The sequence below is a fragment of the Cricetulus griseus genome, chromosome 5 (assembly GCF_003668045.3).
Source record: "Cricetulus griseus strain 17A/GY chromosome 5, alternate assembly CriGri-PICRH-1.0, whole genome shotgun sequence".
In the NCBI taxonomy this organism is placed as follows: domain Eukaryota; kingdom Metazoa; phylum Chordata; class Mammalia; order Rodentia; family Cricetidae; genus Cricetulus; species Cricetulus griseus.
The window spans coordinates 97,183,236-97,196,296 of NC_048598.1; the positions used below are offsets into that span (position 1 = coordinate 97,183,236).

General features: G+C 54.5%; 1 protein-coding gene across 7 annotated transcripts in view; it reads right to left on the bottom strand.

The window, feature by feature from the left end:
* Kdm4b (lysine demethylase 4B) overlaps positions 1 to 13,061 on the bottom strand; it is an 87,680-nt gene that overhangs the window by 38,743 nt on the left and 35,876 nt on the right. For 6 of the 7 annotated variants that reach the window (XM_027416854.2, XM_027416852.2, XM_027416851.2 and 3 more), the window contains exon 7: positions 597 to 646. In XM_027416854.2, coding sequence (XP_027272655.1) covers positions 597 to 646 — 50 coding nt within the window. Of the gene's footprint in view, positions 1 to 596; positions 647 to 1,134; positions 1,517 to 13,061 lie in introns of those variants that run through there. The other variant, XM_027416856.2, reaches the window with a different exon arrangement.

Consider the following 13,061-nt stretch of genomic DNA (forward strand, 5'->3'; position numbering starts at 1 on the left):
AGTTCGAGGTTAGCCTGGTCTACAGAGTGAGTTCCAGGATAGCCAGGACTACCCAGTGAAACCCTGTCTTGAAAAACCAAACACCAGAAATCAAAACAACCAAAAACAAAAACAAAGCCAACTAAAGAAAACAACAACATAGCTATAAGTATCTCAGCAACACAGTGCCTACCCAGCATGCTCCAGGCCATAGGCCCTATCCCACGCATCAAAGCGTGGTGAGAGAAAAGGACGGCTGGGTATGGTGGTACACACTGTTGTTCCAGCACCTCCTAGACTCACAGGAGGATAGAGAGTTCTCCACCAGCCTGGACTACAAATCTAAACCGAGTATTAAAACCAGGCATGGCCTGTGGGTGAGCAGAGCTGCCAACAGGCTTACAGCACCCCCATCTGAGGTCATGTCACTGGTGAGACTGAACTGCACTCCCACTGACCTCTGTACCCAAAGCTCTGTCATCACTCCAGGGAGAGGGCCCAGAAGGGTGACTGCAGGCTGGTCATGTGACCAGGAGACAGGTACAGTGAGATTCAACTGGATGGGCCATCTACCCTTCTCATCTTTGTCTCTGTCCCACTGGGGCTCAGATACCTACCTATGGCCAGGCGCTCCAGGCGCTTTCCGTGTTCCGGTGGGATGGCGTACCTATGAGAGAAGGGAGACACATCAGAGCTGAGAACCTCTAGCCAGCACAGTCCACACCCACAGATAGCAGATAGGCTGTCACCACCAAATGCTAAGGTAGTGAGTCACACTGGAAAACTTCAAGGCCAGGCACAGGCTACATCTCGGGACATGGTGGCTATCACACTGGGGGAGCTCCTGGAGTGGAGTAGGAAGGCTGGGGCATGGCTCAGCACCCTTCAAGGCTCAGACACAAGAGGACACAGGAGCCAAGGCAGAGGAAGCCCATAACAGCCAAGAACTGATGAGTTTTCCAATGAAATACAAAGGTGGTGGGAGACTCAGCCACCGTCCTGTCGCTGCATCTAGAGGATACAATAAGGAATTCTCAGGTGCCCCCAGGACTCTGTCTGAGGAAACCCAGATGCCCTCAGCTCCAGGGTTACTCCAGAATGTCCATGTCTGAACAAGCTGAGGTCAAGTTTCCATCCAGGCCTTTTATCACTCACACAGTGATGCCGAGTTCCTCACAGCTCAAAGCACCGTGATTCTGGGAGCCGTGGGGGGTTGGGGAGAGGCTTCTGGGAAGCCACCCGAGGCCTGGAAGGAACCAATTCCCAGCTCTGGCCGCAATGATGAATGCGGCATCCCAGTCCACAGTGCCTTCCACTTAATTAGTGCCTGTAATTAGGAGTTGTAAAGATAAGATTAATTGAATCTGGCGGCTGCTGGAAGTTTAATACATTGGAATACGCCTGGTGTTATCGGGAAGTGCAGCCTGCAGGCCGCTGGCCAGGGGTACAGAAGGGTGGCCTTGGGGAGACAAGCTTGTGGACAGATGGCAGGGAGCAGCAGGGCTGGGAAACTATGCTTCACGGCAGCCAGATGAGGCCACCAAAACTGTGCCCAGCTGCAGGTCACAGCCAATGAACACCTTGATTCCCAAACTGAGGCAGAGTCTAGCGCTGAGCCTGGAGGAGGCTGCAGAAGCCAGGGCAGCCAGGTCCATTTTGAAGGACAGCTCTGAGTGGCCACAGTCAAGTGCAGAGCCAACCTTCCCACAGATCCTGTGGGGCTCCCAGAGCAGAGCCTCAGTGGACTCCATACCCACTGCTACAACTGTGCTGTGCTGTACTGGGCAGCAACCTGCCGAAGAGTAGGAGTCACCTCAGCACCATGACTCCATCTTGGAGCTGCAACACAGGCAGGCACCCCTACCACAAAGTCCAGCTCCCCACAATATCAATATCCCATGCCCTAGCAGCTGTGCCCAAGACAGCACTACATCTGCATAGACAGCACCCACACTGGTCCTAGCCACTGTTGCGACTGATCTAGGCTCTCATCTGTCAGCTCTCATCACTGCTTGCACATTGCCCACCTTGGCAACCCCACCGTATCTCCTCCCTCCCACCTGTACCAATGTACACAAATACATACACACACACACACACACACACACACACACACACACACACACACACCCACATGCCCTATGTGCCTTGCCCCTGCTCCTCTAGGAATGCCCTTGTCCCCACTAACAGCTGAGAAGCTTATACCTACCTGGACCAAGCCAGTCCACCCGTCCCAAGCCATCCTGGGTGCTTCAGCGTGGCAGAGAATCTTCCAGCAGGCTGGGCTCTGTGGACACTGTGGGCTACCCTGGGCTGTGACCTGGGTCCAGAAGGACCCTTCAGGAGCTATAAGGAGCCTTTGAGTTGGACACTAAGCAGACCATTCAAGGCCCTGGGAGTCTGAGATTTAGCTGGCTCTTCATAGGAGACACATAGGCCGGAGACCTATCCATCAGGCAGGGTGCATCCTTCTGAATGGTCCCCATAGCACCCTGGCACCTGCCTCCATGTTCTAAAGCCTTTGCTATCCATAAAGTACTTCCAGGAGACCTGCAGCAGGGACAGCCATGTCCTAGCATTCTCCATGGACTTGTTCTCCCTGGCAACCATACCCGGATACTCTACACTGGCCATCAGGAGACAGCAGCTTTGTGCCTGCATATGGGGGGAGGGTTCTGAGAGACCCCTGGGAGAGTTCTGAGAGACCCCTGGGAGACAGACCCAGGTATGGAACAGAGAAGCAGAACCTTCTGGGGGAGTGCGAACTGCTCCAGATGCAGTCCTGAAAGGTGTGCTGGTTATAGCCACTTTCCCCCAGTTAGTGCTCATGACACTATGCTGAAAAAAAAGCCTGAGGAAGGGCAAGGGTGAGTTTGGATAGAAGGTTCTAGAAGGAAACAAGAGCTGGGGTCTCCAGGAAGTACAGGATAGCTGACCTGGCTCCATACCTTTAAGGCAAGTTCTGCCTCCCCCAAACCATAATCTGAACCCACAAACTCATGCCAGGGCACAAGCAGTGACTCAGCCCTGTCTGTACCAACTATGGCTGACTCTGGAGAGTGACTGAGCCATTGTGGGTAAAGCCAGTCTGGGGCAAAGTGGGGACCAGGAGCCCCAAGTGCCCCAACATGAGAGGGAGTGGGGGCGGCATGAACTCTGCAGGCTCACTGCATTGAGTGGTGCTGAGCAGTCCAGGGCCATCTGGGGGACACGTGGCACACAGCCCTGAGGGTACAGTACAGGTATCAAGTGGGGGGCAGGGAATCCCAAGGCCTCAGGGTGCCATGGGTCTCCAGCTCCGTGGGTGGAACTGAGCAGCTGAGCCCCTGGTACAAATGGATGAAGAGGCCTCAGCGGACACACCAGTCTCCCTTCCTGCCCTCCTGCCTGCCTCCCGCCCACAGAGGAGGCCACTATTAATAGTGCAATTTCCGCGGTGTTCTGTTTATCCCCCGGAAGGGCTGATGGATGTGAATAATTACCAGACTATAAAAGCCAGCGTATGTGCTGCTCTCTATCGCTCTAAATCATCAAACAAATAAAGCAAGAAATAGCGTTTCTGAATATAATTTTCCCCTCTAATGGCTCAGAATTATTATCAAGAACAATGAAAATAAATAAGCAAAAGCCTCACCAGTTAAAAACTAAACACTGTGTCAGGAAGGGGCATAAAGGCCTGGTGGGGAGCAGGCTTGTATGGAGCCTCTCACCAGAGTGACAGTGAGCCACTGGCTGTGTGTCCCAACTGCTCTAATGCGCCCCAAGCCTTCTGGCCTGTCTGGCTCCCACAAGCGAGGTGCCTCACCAGGATTCTAGCCCCATCTGAGCCCTAAGCTACCACGTCCCTGCTAGGGACCATCCTGCTCAGGCCCAACTGATGGCTCTGTGCTGGGGACAGGAGACCATTCTCCAGCTGAGCTATGGCTGTGATGATAACACTGAGACTGAGTACCCAGAGGCTGGTGATACCAGAGTCCTGTGCAGCACCAGCTGCTGAGGATGACGGTGGCGACTCCACAGTACCTGTGCACAGACCACAGAGATCAGGCCTCATGCCACGTGAAGGCCCCTGGCACGTGCATACACATGCTCTCGCCATAGCCCAGGACAGTACTGTAGATTCAAGTGCAGTAGCTCTCCAGGGGCCCTACCCTCAGACACAAGGCCCCCCTGGGCTGAGAACAACAGGACAGATCCCCTTATAGGATCCACACAGCCCAGCAGAATGGCTTTCCCTCCCCGTGAGTCTGAGGCCAGGGTAAGCCTCTGCTTGCACCATGAGATGCAAAGACCAAAGATAGTGGAGCCATATCCGATGATCACAGGATGACACATCAAGTCTTCACGTGGTCCCTGTACAGGGACCTTAGGAAGGGTGTGATGTCACCCCTCAGGAGGGCTGTTTAAAGACCTTGGCTCTGAGAGTGAGGTCAGTGTGTCAGCCGCTACAAACAGAACCTTAAATGGCCTGGGCCCATCAGAGAAGCAGGTGCCAGGTGATAGGCCTCCCTCTGGAAAAGGCTGTGGCCCTGGCCACTGAAGACACACTGCCATGCCCACAGGCTGCGGCTCAGGAGAAGGTAGGGGTTACCAACTGACTAAGGGGTACTGTTAGAGATTTCCTAGTGGAAGAGAAAGGAAGGACAAACAAAAAAAATGATGTCAACAGAGGCATGTCAAGTGACAGGCCAACACACAGTGGGGAACTGGACCACAGAACTGACCCCCAGGGCTGCCTAGAAAACTGCTCCAGACAAAAAAACTATACAAAATGCCAAACATGCCTTTAATACTAGCACTCCAGAGGCAAAGCGGCATTATCTCTGTGAGGTCAAGTCTAGCCATGGTTACATAGTGAGGTCTTGGGGCGGGGGGGGGGGGGGGGGGAGGAGAAAGGGAGGGAGGGAAGTAGAGAGGAAAAAAGGGAGGAAGGAAGCCACTCCACATAAAAGCCTTCAGCCAGCCAGGAGAGGAAGAACTGTGTTCCCAAATGTCTCTGATATAGTAAAGGGCAACCCTGAAGAGTAATCAGGAACAGTGGGAGCTAAGTGAGTGGTCCATCAGACAACCTCACCAGCTAGCTCCACACTGGAAACACTAGCATGGAATACTGCAGAAATCAGACAGGGTACTCATGGAATAACAAGGGGGAACCGGACAAAAACTACCTGGCACCTTGCAGAACTGAGCCAAGCCTTAGCATATGAGGAATGCCAACAGCAGAAGGGACTCTGAGAGAACAGGGCTTATAGAGAAGTAAATCAATGCTTCATAGAGTCCAAGGTCACCTGTCCTCTGTGTCCCCAGAGCCCAAGATCCTTGAGGCACTGGGGACAACAGGTAGACAATGCCCCGGCCCCCAAGATCCTTGAGGTCTATGGCCACACCACTGGTGAAAGTGAGAAAGGGTGACCCCCACTCTAGCCACAGCCAGGGACACCTTAGAGAGCAAACACAGGGGACATCTTGGTGTGACCAAAGAGGTCACTATAGGTGAGTCACAAAAGGAGGGACCCCACAGGTCAGAGTAAAACCTAGACAGGTGTTCAAGGTACCCTTGAACTCAGGCATCTGAGCACCTAGGGCACACTGGCAAATACACTGTCACCTACCTGCTGCCCACCTTACAGAGAGGCCAGAGAGGATCTGACACACATGGGAAAGTCACAAGGGGGCTGCAAGCAGCTCCATGAGGGAATGGGCTTCTGTGCACCCCAATTTGACCACTGCTACAAAAAGGGGTTCAGTTCGCCTCAGCTACAAGGGGCCACCTGGCCTAGCTGGCACAGAATGAGGCCTGCCCATCTCCACCGGGGAATCCCATCTCTTATTGCCTGTGTAGGTGGGACACACACAGACAGAGACTGCAGCGAAGATAGCAGCAGCCAGAACTAGGAAGGCTGCTCCCAGGGTGGAGACTATCGAGCCGAGCCGCTGGCTTTATCTCTAATGGATCGTTTTCTGGGACAATAGGCGGTAGAATTTGGTATCACACACCAGCAGTGTCAATGGCTTCTAGTAATGACATTTTTATTGAAACTCACAGGGGATCAAGAGAGCTGGCTTGGAGAACACAGAGACTAACCACCCACAGGGAAGCTGGCGGTGTGGGGGGAACAGCGTCTTGGTGGTAGCGAGTGGATATTTGTGGCTGCTACATTTCCCTGGGGGCCTGGGGAGAAGATGTGGGCAATGGCCAGTTCACATCCACCCATCTCAGTTAAGGCAGATGCTGCATGCTCAGCAGAGGTGTGAGACCCCACCCCAGCCCTACACCAAGGATTTTTAGTAAATGACCAAGATCAACTGTGGCCCTGTGTTGGATGGCACCTACCCTACACTGCCAAAAGTCTGAGACACCTTCATAGGAGACAGTCCGAGAGACAGGTGTTGGTGATGGTGCAGAGCAAGGGGCCTGGTGTTGCAAGCAGGGGCATTTGGGACTTGTGACTGTGGGCATGTGGACGCTCTGATTCCCCTGTTCCACTGCCCTGGACCATGGCTTTAAACAACCAGAAGCCTACATGCAGTCATGAGCCTGGACTCCACAGTCCATGCGTAACCCTGCATCAATGGTCCCCCAAGGACTCACTTGCTCAAACACTGAAAACAAAAGACTAAGGACAGATCCTCTAGGAACCAGGGGTTGCTGCTCAGGAGGGACAGGGCATGGTGGAGATACAGGAGGCTGCCTGCATTCAGGGGACATTCTTGGGAGCTGCGGGCCATACGCTGTGGCTGGCATGGCAGGCAGCATGGGAACCAGGCCTGTGGTCACCCAGGTCTCTCTGAGGGTAAGCCCAGTGCAGACCCAAATTGGGGACACTGTTAGTGGCCCATCAAAAGGATTCCTTTCCCATGGCCCCCACTGCACACCCAGACACAATGCCTGCTGGAGGGGCCTTGTAACATTCCCCCTGCTCCATGGGACTCCAGCTTCCTGTTCCGGATGTGGCCGGGAAAGGCTAAGCTCATACTGGGGTTACTCCTCCCCAGTCACCCACTCCAAAAATCAGGGCAGGAAGCCACTGAGCAGGGCCATTAACCCCATCAGCAGCCAGGGCTGTGGAAGGGACACACTGTACCTGTGCCTGACTTTTGCAAAGACAAGGCAGGCACTCTAACTCAAGCAGTGGTTACTGTGGAAACCAGCCACTGTGGGTATATGGGAGGGGTGGGGCTCTTTCCACTTCAGGCTTCTGCTTCAGAGCCACCCTGGGCTTACAGGACAGGCCTGACGGCTAGGGACACAGCTAGCTAGTTCTAGATAGGCTAGGGGCATTCCTAGCATGGAGACCCCATGGTTTCTTGCACCTGAGTAGCGTGACATGTTATGGTGCCAACCCTGAAGATGCTAAAATGATGCAGGGCCATCTGCTGCCACCAGACCCAGCCAGAGAAGCTGGGACACATTAGTAGTGCCCACAGCCACTGGTGCCAGACAGGACCACACTGCAAACATCTGTGGCTCCCAGAGCCCCCCACATAATAGAGAGGCTTCCTGGAAGGCACTCTGAACTGTAGGGACTCCTCATTCCTGTCCCAACTTCATCTTCCAGCAGAGCCCCAATTTTCCATCTGGACATTGGAGGTCCCAGGGCCTTACAGACCCAGAGTAGCTGTTGTCAGATCTGGAATGGCCCAACTGCCTTAGGCCAGTGAGTGTGCTAACATTCACCCCAGACAACTCTGCCTGGCCCCAGGGGAGGACAGGTTGGAGCTGTGTTTGGGCTGTGGGCTTGCCCAGAGGCCAGTGTTGGCTGCCCACCCACTACCAGCCCTAAGCTAATGTCAGGCCAACAGGGCTGGCCCACTAGTGGGGAAAGTAGCAGGGACAAAAAGACCTTCCAAGCTCTCTCAGAAGCAAGAACAGTGTTTTCTGAGTGAGGCTCACAGCCAGGTGGTATCCCTCCCCCTACAGCAGGTGTGATGATGGCAGGTCCTGTGTCATAGCCTCTGCAGGGGGAGCCCAACAGTCATCAGCAGACCCCAATACAGCCCTGCAAAGGTGAGTTCCCAGCAGGAAGGTGTACCAAGCACTGCCCCATGGCAGAGCCAGCTCTCACACACAGGTAGAGCTCTCACACAAGACTGGCCTGTCTGTACAAAGTTTGGAAGTAGCTCTTGCCAGGCCATGCAGCCCAAGGGAAAGGATAAAAGGGGCAACTCGAGTTATCAAAGCCAGGACAGCAGCTGTGTTTACACAAGGGGCAAGGGGAATGACAGGGGCTGCTGCGAAGGGCTCCAGGCGAGCACTCCGTCTATGATTCCTCTCCAGGAAGGAGGAAAGGAACCCAGCGCCCTGATGAAGAGAGGAATGCATGCCACTGCAGCGCTGGACCCAGCTGCCAGCCTGGCACAGGGCCGGTCTCTCCTTCCTCTCTCAACTTCTCTGGTAATTAAAACATTTCATTTCATCTCAGAATGCAATATAGGGAACAGTAAAGGTGCCCTGTGGGGAAAGGACTGTGTGCCCTGAGCCACACGATCAAGGACAACATCAGCAGGGCCAACCTGTGATGGAATTGACCATAGAACACACTATGTTCCACATCACCAAGGCCATCAAGCAGGAGGGAAGTTCAACAACAGGCTGGCCCAGAGAAGCTGAGGACACTTTACAACTGTGAATGGCGTTCAGGAACCAGGGGACTGTGCAGGACACTGAGGAGACACGAGACACAGCCTTCACCAGCCAGGATCCATAGTAGACAGGCCCTATGGGAAAGCTGCACTGTCATTTCATCAACAGACTCACCTGCACCATCGAAAGAAAGAGGAAGAGGAGCAAGGAGGAGGGGGAACAAAAAGAGAGAAAGAGGTGCAGGGGCAGAGAGGAGGAGGGGGACAGAGAGAGGGAGGAAAGAGGAAGAGAGGAATCCCCAACCAAAAAAGTAGGCCATATGACAACCAAAGAGAAACTCACAGGCCACCCCCACCCCCCAAGCTCACCAGCTGGCCCAAGAGCCGAGCTCAGTCCAACTCTCCAGACGTACTGCAGGGAGGCTCCATAGCCCACTGCAAGATAGCCACCCTGTTTTGGACAAAGAAGATAGACGGCTTTCTGCTCGATGCTGCCGAGACAAAAGGCCTAGGACAGTCAGTGGGGGCCCTGAGAGAGCCCCAACATGTATGTGGTGTCCTGCTACTCTGACCCTCTGATCTCAGGGACACAGCTGTAGGGCAGGCCTGCTGCAACCACCTCTTTGGCAAGGCCCAGCTGTGGAAAGGACACAGAATGGGATGGCTCATCGAGCTAATGGCACAGGCTGTGACTCACAGCTGCACCCTGCCGTGTGCACCAGATTCTCTGAATTGCCCGCCATCATCAGAGCACCGCGGTGGCTAATGACACAGGGCTCATCTTGCTGTACCAAGGGCTCCAATGCCCCAGTTTGAGCTTAGGCATGTCACCAGCCTCAAGAGTTAATCCTCTGGTTCCTGAAGTGGCTGAGATGTACAGCACAGTCTCAACAAGCAGAGGCTTGGAGCAGTGGCATTGGGGGTGACAGGGTGACAGAGTGGCTGTAGCCAGAGTAAGGCTAAGGGCCCCATAAGGAGGCTGGAGGGGCACTGGGCCAGGGATAACACAGCTGTCCCTCGATAGCTTCTGTGTGTCTAGACCAAGCAGTCGAGCTGGCCAGCATGCCAAGCCCTGCAGAGCAGAGCCTCAATGCCAGCTGGAGACCACCCTGGCTGGCTCTTGGTCACCTTACCATTTGGGGTCTCCAGTCTTCTAGCAGTCAGGGTGGGGAGGGACACACAGCAACCTGTGGACTGGCCTTTTGCTTCACACACCCGCAGTGTCTGAGACAGGATAAGTCGGGGGACTTGGAGCTGGATGTCTCCTTGGAACAGAGGCCAAGGTCAGCACTGAGATATGGACTGGGTGGAGAAAGATTCCCTTCCTACCACACAGCCATACTTGGTGCAGCAACAGCAACACAGCCACAGAGCTGCTGCTGGGCTCTGCCAGCACAAGGTGACCACCTGGACAATGTCATCCCCAGGAGGCCCCTTCTGCAAACAGCTCTGCCTCTCATAAAACTCCTAGGTCAGCCAAGGACAGGCACCATGGCTAGGTGCTCTGGAGAGGACAGAGTAGCAGAACAGGGACCAGGAAGGAGCCTCCCCTGGTGGCTATGTCTCCAAACCATCACAGCCACTCGCTTTAGATGGAAGCAGCAACCTCACAGCTCCCGGTGAGTTAGTCAGACAGACATGGTGGGGCACCCAATTCTCCCAAGTGCTGCAGGGCGTTGTAGGCATGTGGAGAGCATCTACCTCACAAGCATTGTCGTAAACTGGAAACAGGATGAGGGAGGGGCCACGTGATGCAAGCCAGATGAGAAACAACACTGCAAGCTGTGCTGCCTCCTACTGGCTCAGCCATCAGAGGAATCAGGTGGCCCGGACCACCACTGTAGAGGGTCATGTCTAGGGTGACCACACAGGGGACCATCTTTGGTCCCTGAGGATGGGGGCTGCAAGGCACTCAGAAGCCAGTATGGCACTAGCTGGAACAGATCCAAGCCAGGGTAGGTTCCCAGCAGGTCCAGCTGTCCCTTTGGGGTCTTAGGTGGCAATGCAAGTGACCTTCCTTCCTTAGGGTAGGACCCAGGGTCTAACTAACCAGTGATCATGGATTATGCAAGGAGGTGCCACCAAGAGCCCTGCAAGTACAGGCTCCTCACATCCCACGCAAAGCAAATGTTCTCAGAGGCCACACTGCCACTGCACATGTGTGACTACTCCTCCAGAGACCCTGTACAGAAACAGCTTTCTGTGGAAAGCAGGAGAGCCCCCACCTCCAAGTGCCATTTCCACCTGCTGTAACAGTTTCTAGGGGGACTGAACAGGGCAGTTCTCTATTCTGCATACACACCCCCACCTTCAAAGTCCTTTGACCCCGATCACATCAGTCAAAGCAGCAACAGACCCAGAGAAGCTTTCAGAGAATGCTGGGACCTGCAAATATCTTCATGCACCCAAACCCAGCATGGTGCTGAAGCAAAGCACAGACACAAACCATATACCAGAGGCTCTGCTGCTGGTGGTGGGGGTGGGGGTGGGGGGGACAGATTGAAGCATCCCATCCTGCAGGGAGGTCTTTAAATAGGAAGGTGAACAAAACAGCTACAGGAAGTCCCTGAAGTTTCACTAGGCTCCTCCTCACCAGAGTGAGCAATAAAAGCTGAGGGTCCCCTCAGGAAATCGAGCTGCCTGGAAGAGACTTGGGCCAGCTGAGGCACCTGGAAGGGATACTCTCCAGTCTGTTGTGTGGCCAGCAGGCTGTGCAGTACACTCTAGGTTCCCAGCTCTGTGAGCTGCCACCCATGCTGGGGTGGGCCTTGGTGACACAGCTGTCTCCCCTCACCCATATGCCTGTCAGTGACCCCAGTAAAGCTCATGGTTCACCAAGCAAGACTTTGTGGTATTCATACTTTAATCTGCTGTGGGGTCCCTACTGGGGTGAGTGGATCTGTGTGTTGCACGTCCCCAGGAAAAGTCTTTCTTGTCACACAACAGAGGGAGACAGAAGGGCTTAGCAATGAGGACTCCCTGGTTTGGGGATTCTGTTTTGTTTGTTTTTTTCGAGACAGGGTTTCTCTGTGTAACAGTTCTGGCTGTCCTGAAACTCACTTCGTAGACCAGGCTAGCCTTGAACTCACAGAGATCTGCTTGCCTCTGCCTCCTGAGTGCTGGGATTAAAGGCATGTTTCATCACCGCCTGGCAACTGCTTTTAAGTTGCATCCAGGTAGCAGCACCTACATGTCCGAGAAGGAGAATGTATTAACTCAATGGTGTATCAGGAACCCAGTGCTGCTGACCCCTTTGAGGTCCCTGCTAGAGCTGGGGGACAAAGGCATAGCTGAAGTCCTACCTCTCTGGGGCTCAGAGCCTGGTGGGGAGAACCCAAGTTAAACACACACGTGGTCTGCATGTCCCCAAGGACACATGGGTCCCATCCTGTTATGCCCAGCTGTCAACATAACAGATCTAGAGTGCCCTGGAAGAGCCAACCCCATTGAGAAAACGCTTCCATCAGACTGGCCTGTGGGGCAGTGTTCTAATTATGATCAGTGTGGGAAGGTCAGCTCACTGGGGGCGGGGGCTTCCCCTGGGCTGGTGGTCCTCAGATCTATAAGAAGGCAGGCTGAGCAAGCCATGGGGAGCAAGCCAGTAAATAGCACCCTCCATGACCTTGGCATCAGCTCCTACTCCAACTTCCTGCCATGGTGGAGTGCCACTGGAACGTATAAGGCAAATCAGCCCTCCTCCCCAAGCTGCTCTGGGTCATGGTGTCCATCTAGCAGCAACAGAGAGCTAACTAAGGCCCCTCCCTGCCATGGGAGGGGTGACAGGACAGATGCTCATAGTAGGAACTACAGGGCCTCCCTCACCAAGACCAAGGCCGCTGGAGCTTCCTTTCCCCAAACAAGTGGTCACAAGTGGTCACTAGTCCTGATGGCCACCCTAGCCACAGAATGGTGCAGGGAGTAGGGGTTACAATAAGGATGGATGACTGCCATGATCCTTCAGGGAACCTCAGGCCTTACAAGCTTCAGGGCCATGTGGCCACACACAGCCTGGCACCACCCTCACACATCATGGCTCTCACTGTCCTTGCCAAGGTGCTTCCGAACACTAGGAACATTCTAGTCCCACACAGGCCCACAGCTGGCCCACCAGCCTGTCTGTCTAGGGCTGGCACCTGCTTCACTGGCCACTCTGATGGCTCCTGGCAGCCCAGGGGTCTCTCTGAGGCTAAGCAGTTGGGGCTGGCTGACTCTCAGTCTCAGCTTCACGAGGGGCGGGCTGCTTTCTTTCCCTTTCTGCTTAGTTGAGCTGCAGCTTCAACATGCAGCCCTGGCTGGCCTGCAGCTCGTTCTTTACTCTTACTTTCTGAGGGAGAAAGTGGGGTTATCTCCCAACCCTGAACACAGCAGGCAGCCAGGGAGCCTGGTTATGGCATCTAAGAGTAGCTAGGGTGGGGACACCAGGGAATGGCTGCCTGTCCGAAGGGCAGGACTGCCACCTAGTGGCCACCAGGAGCGGGACTCAGACCCTGGCCTCCAGA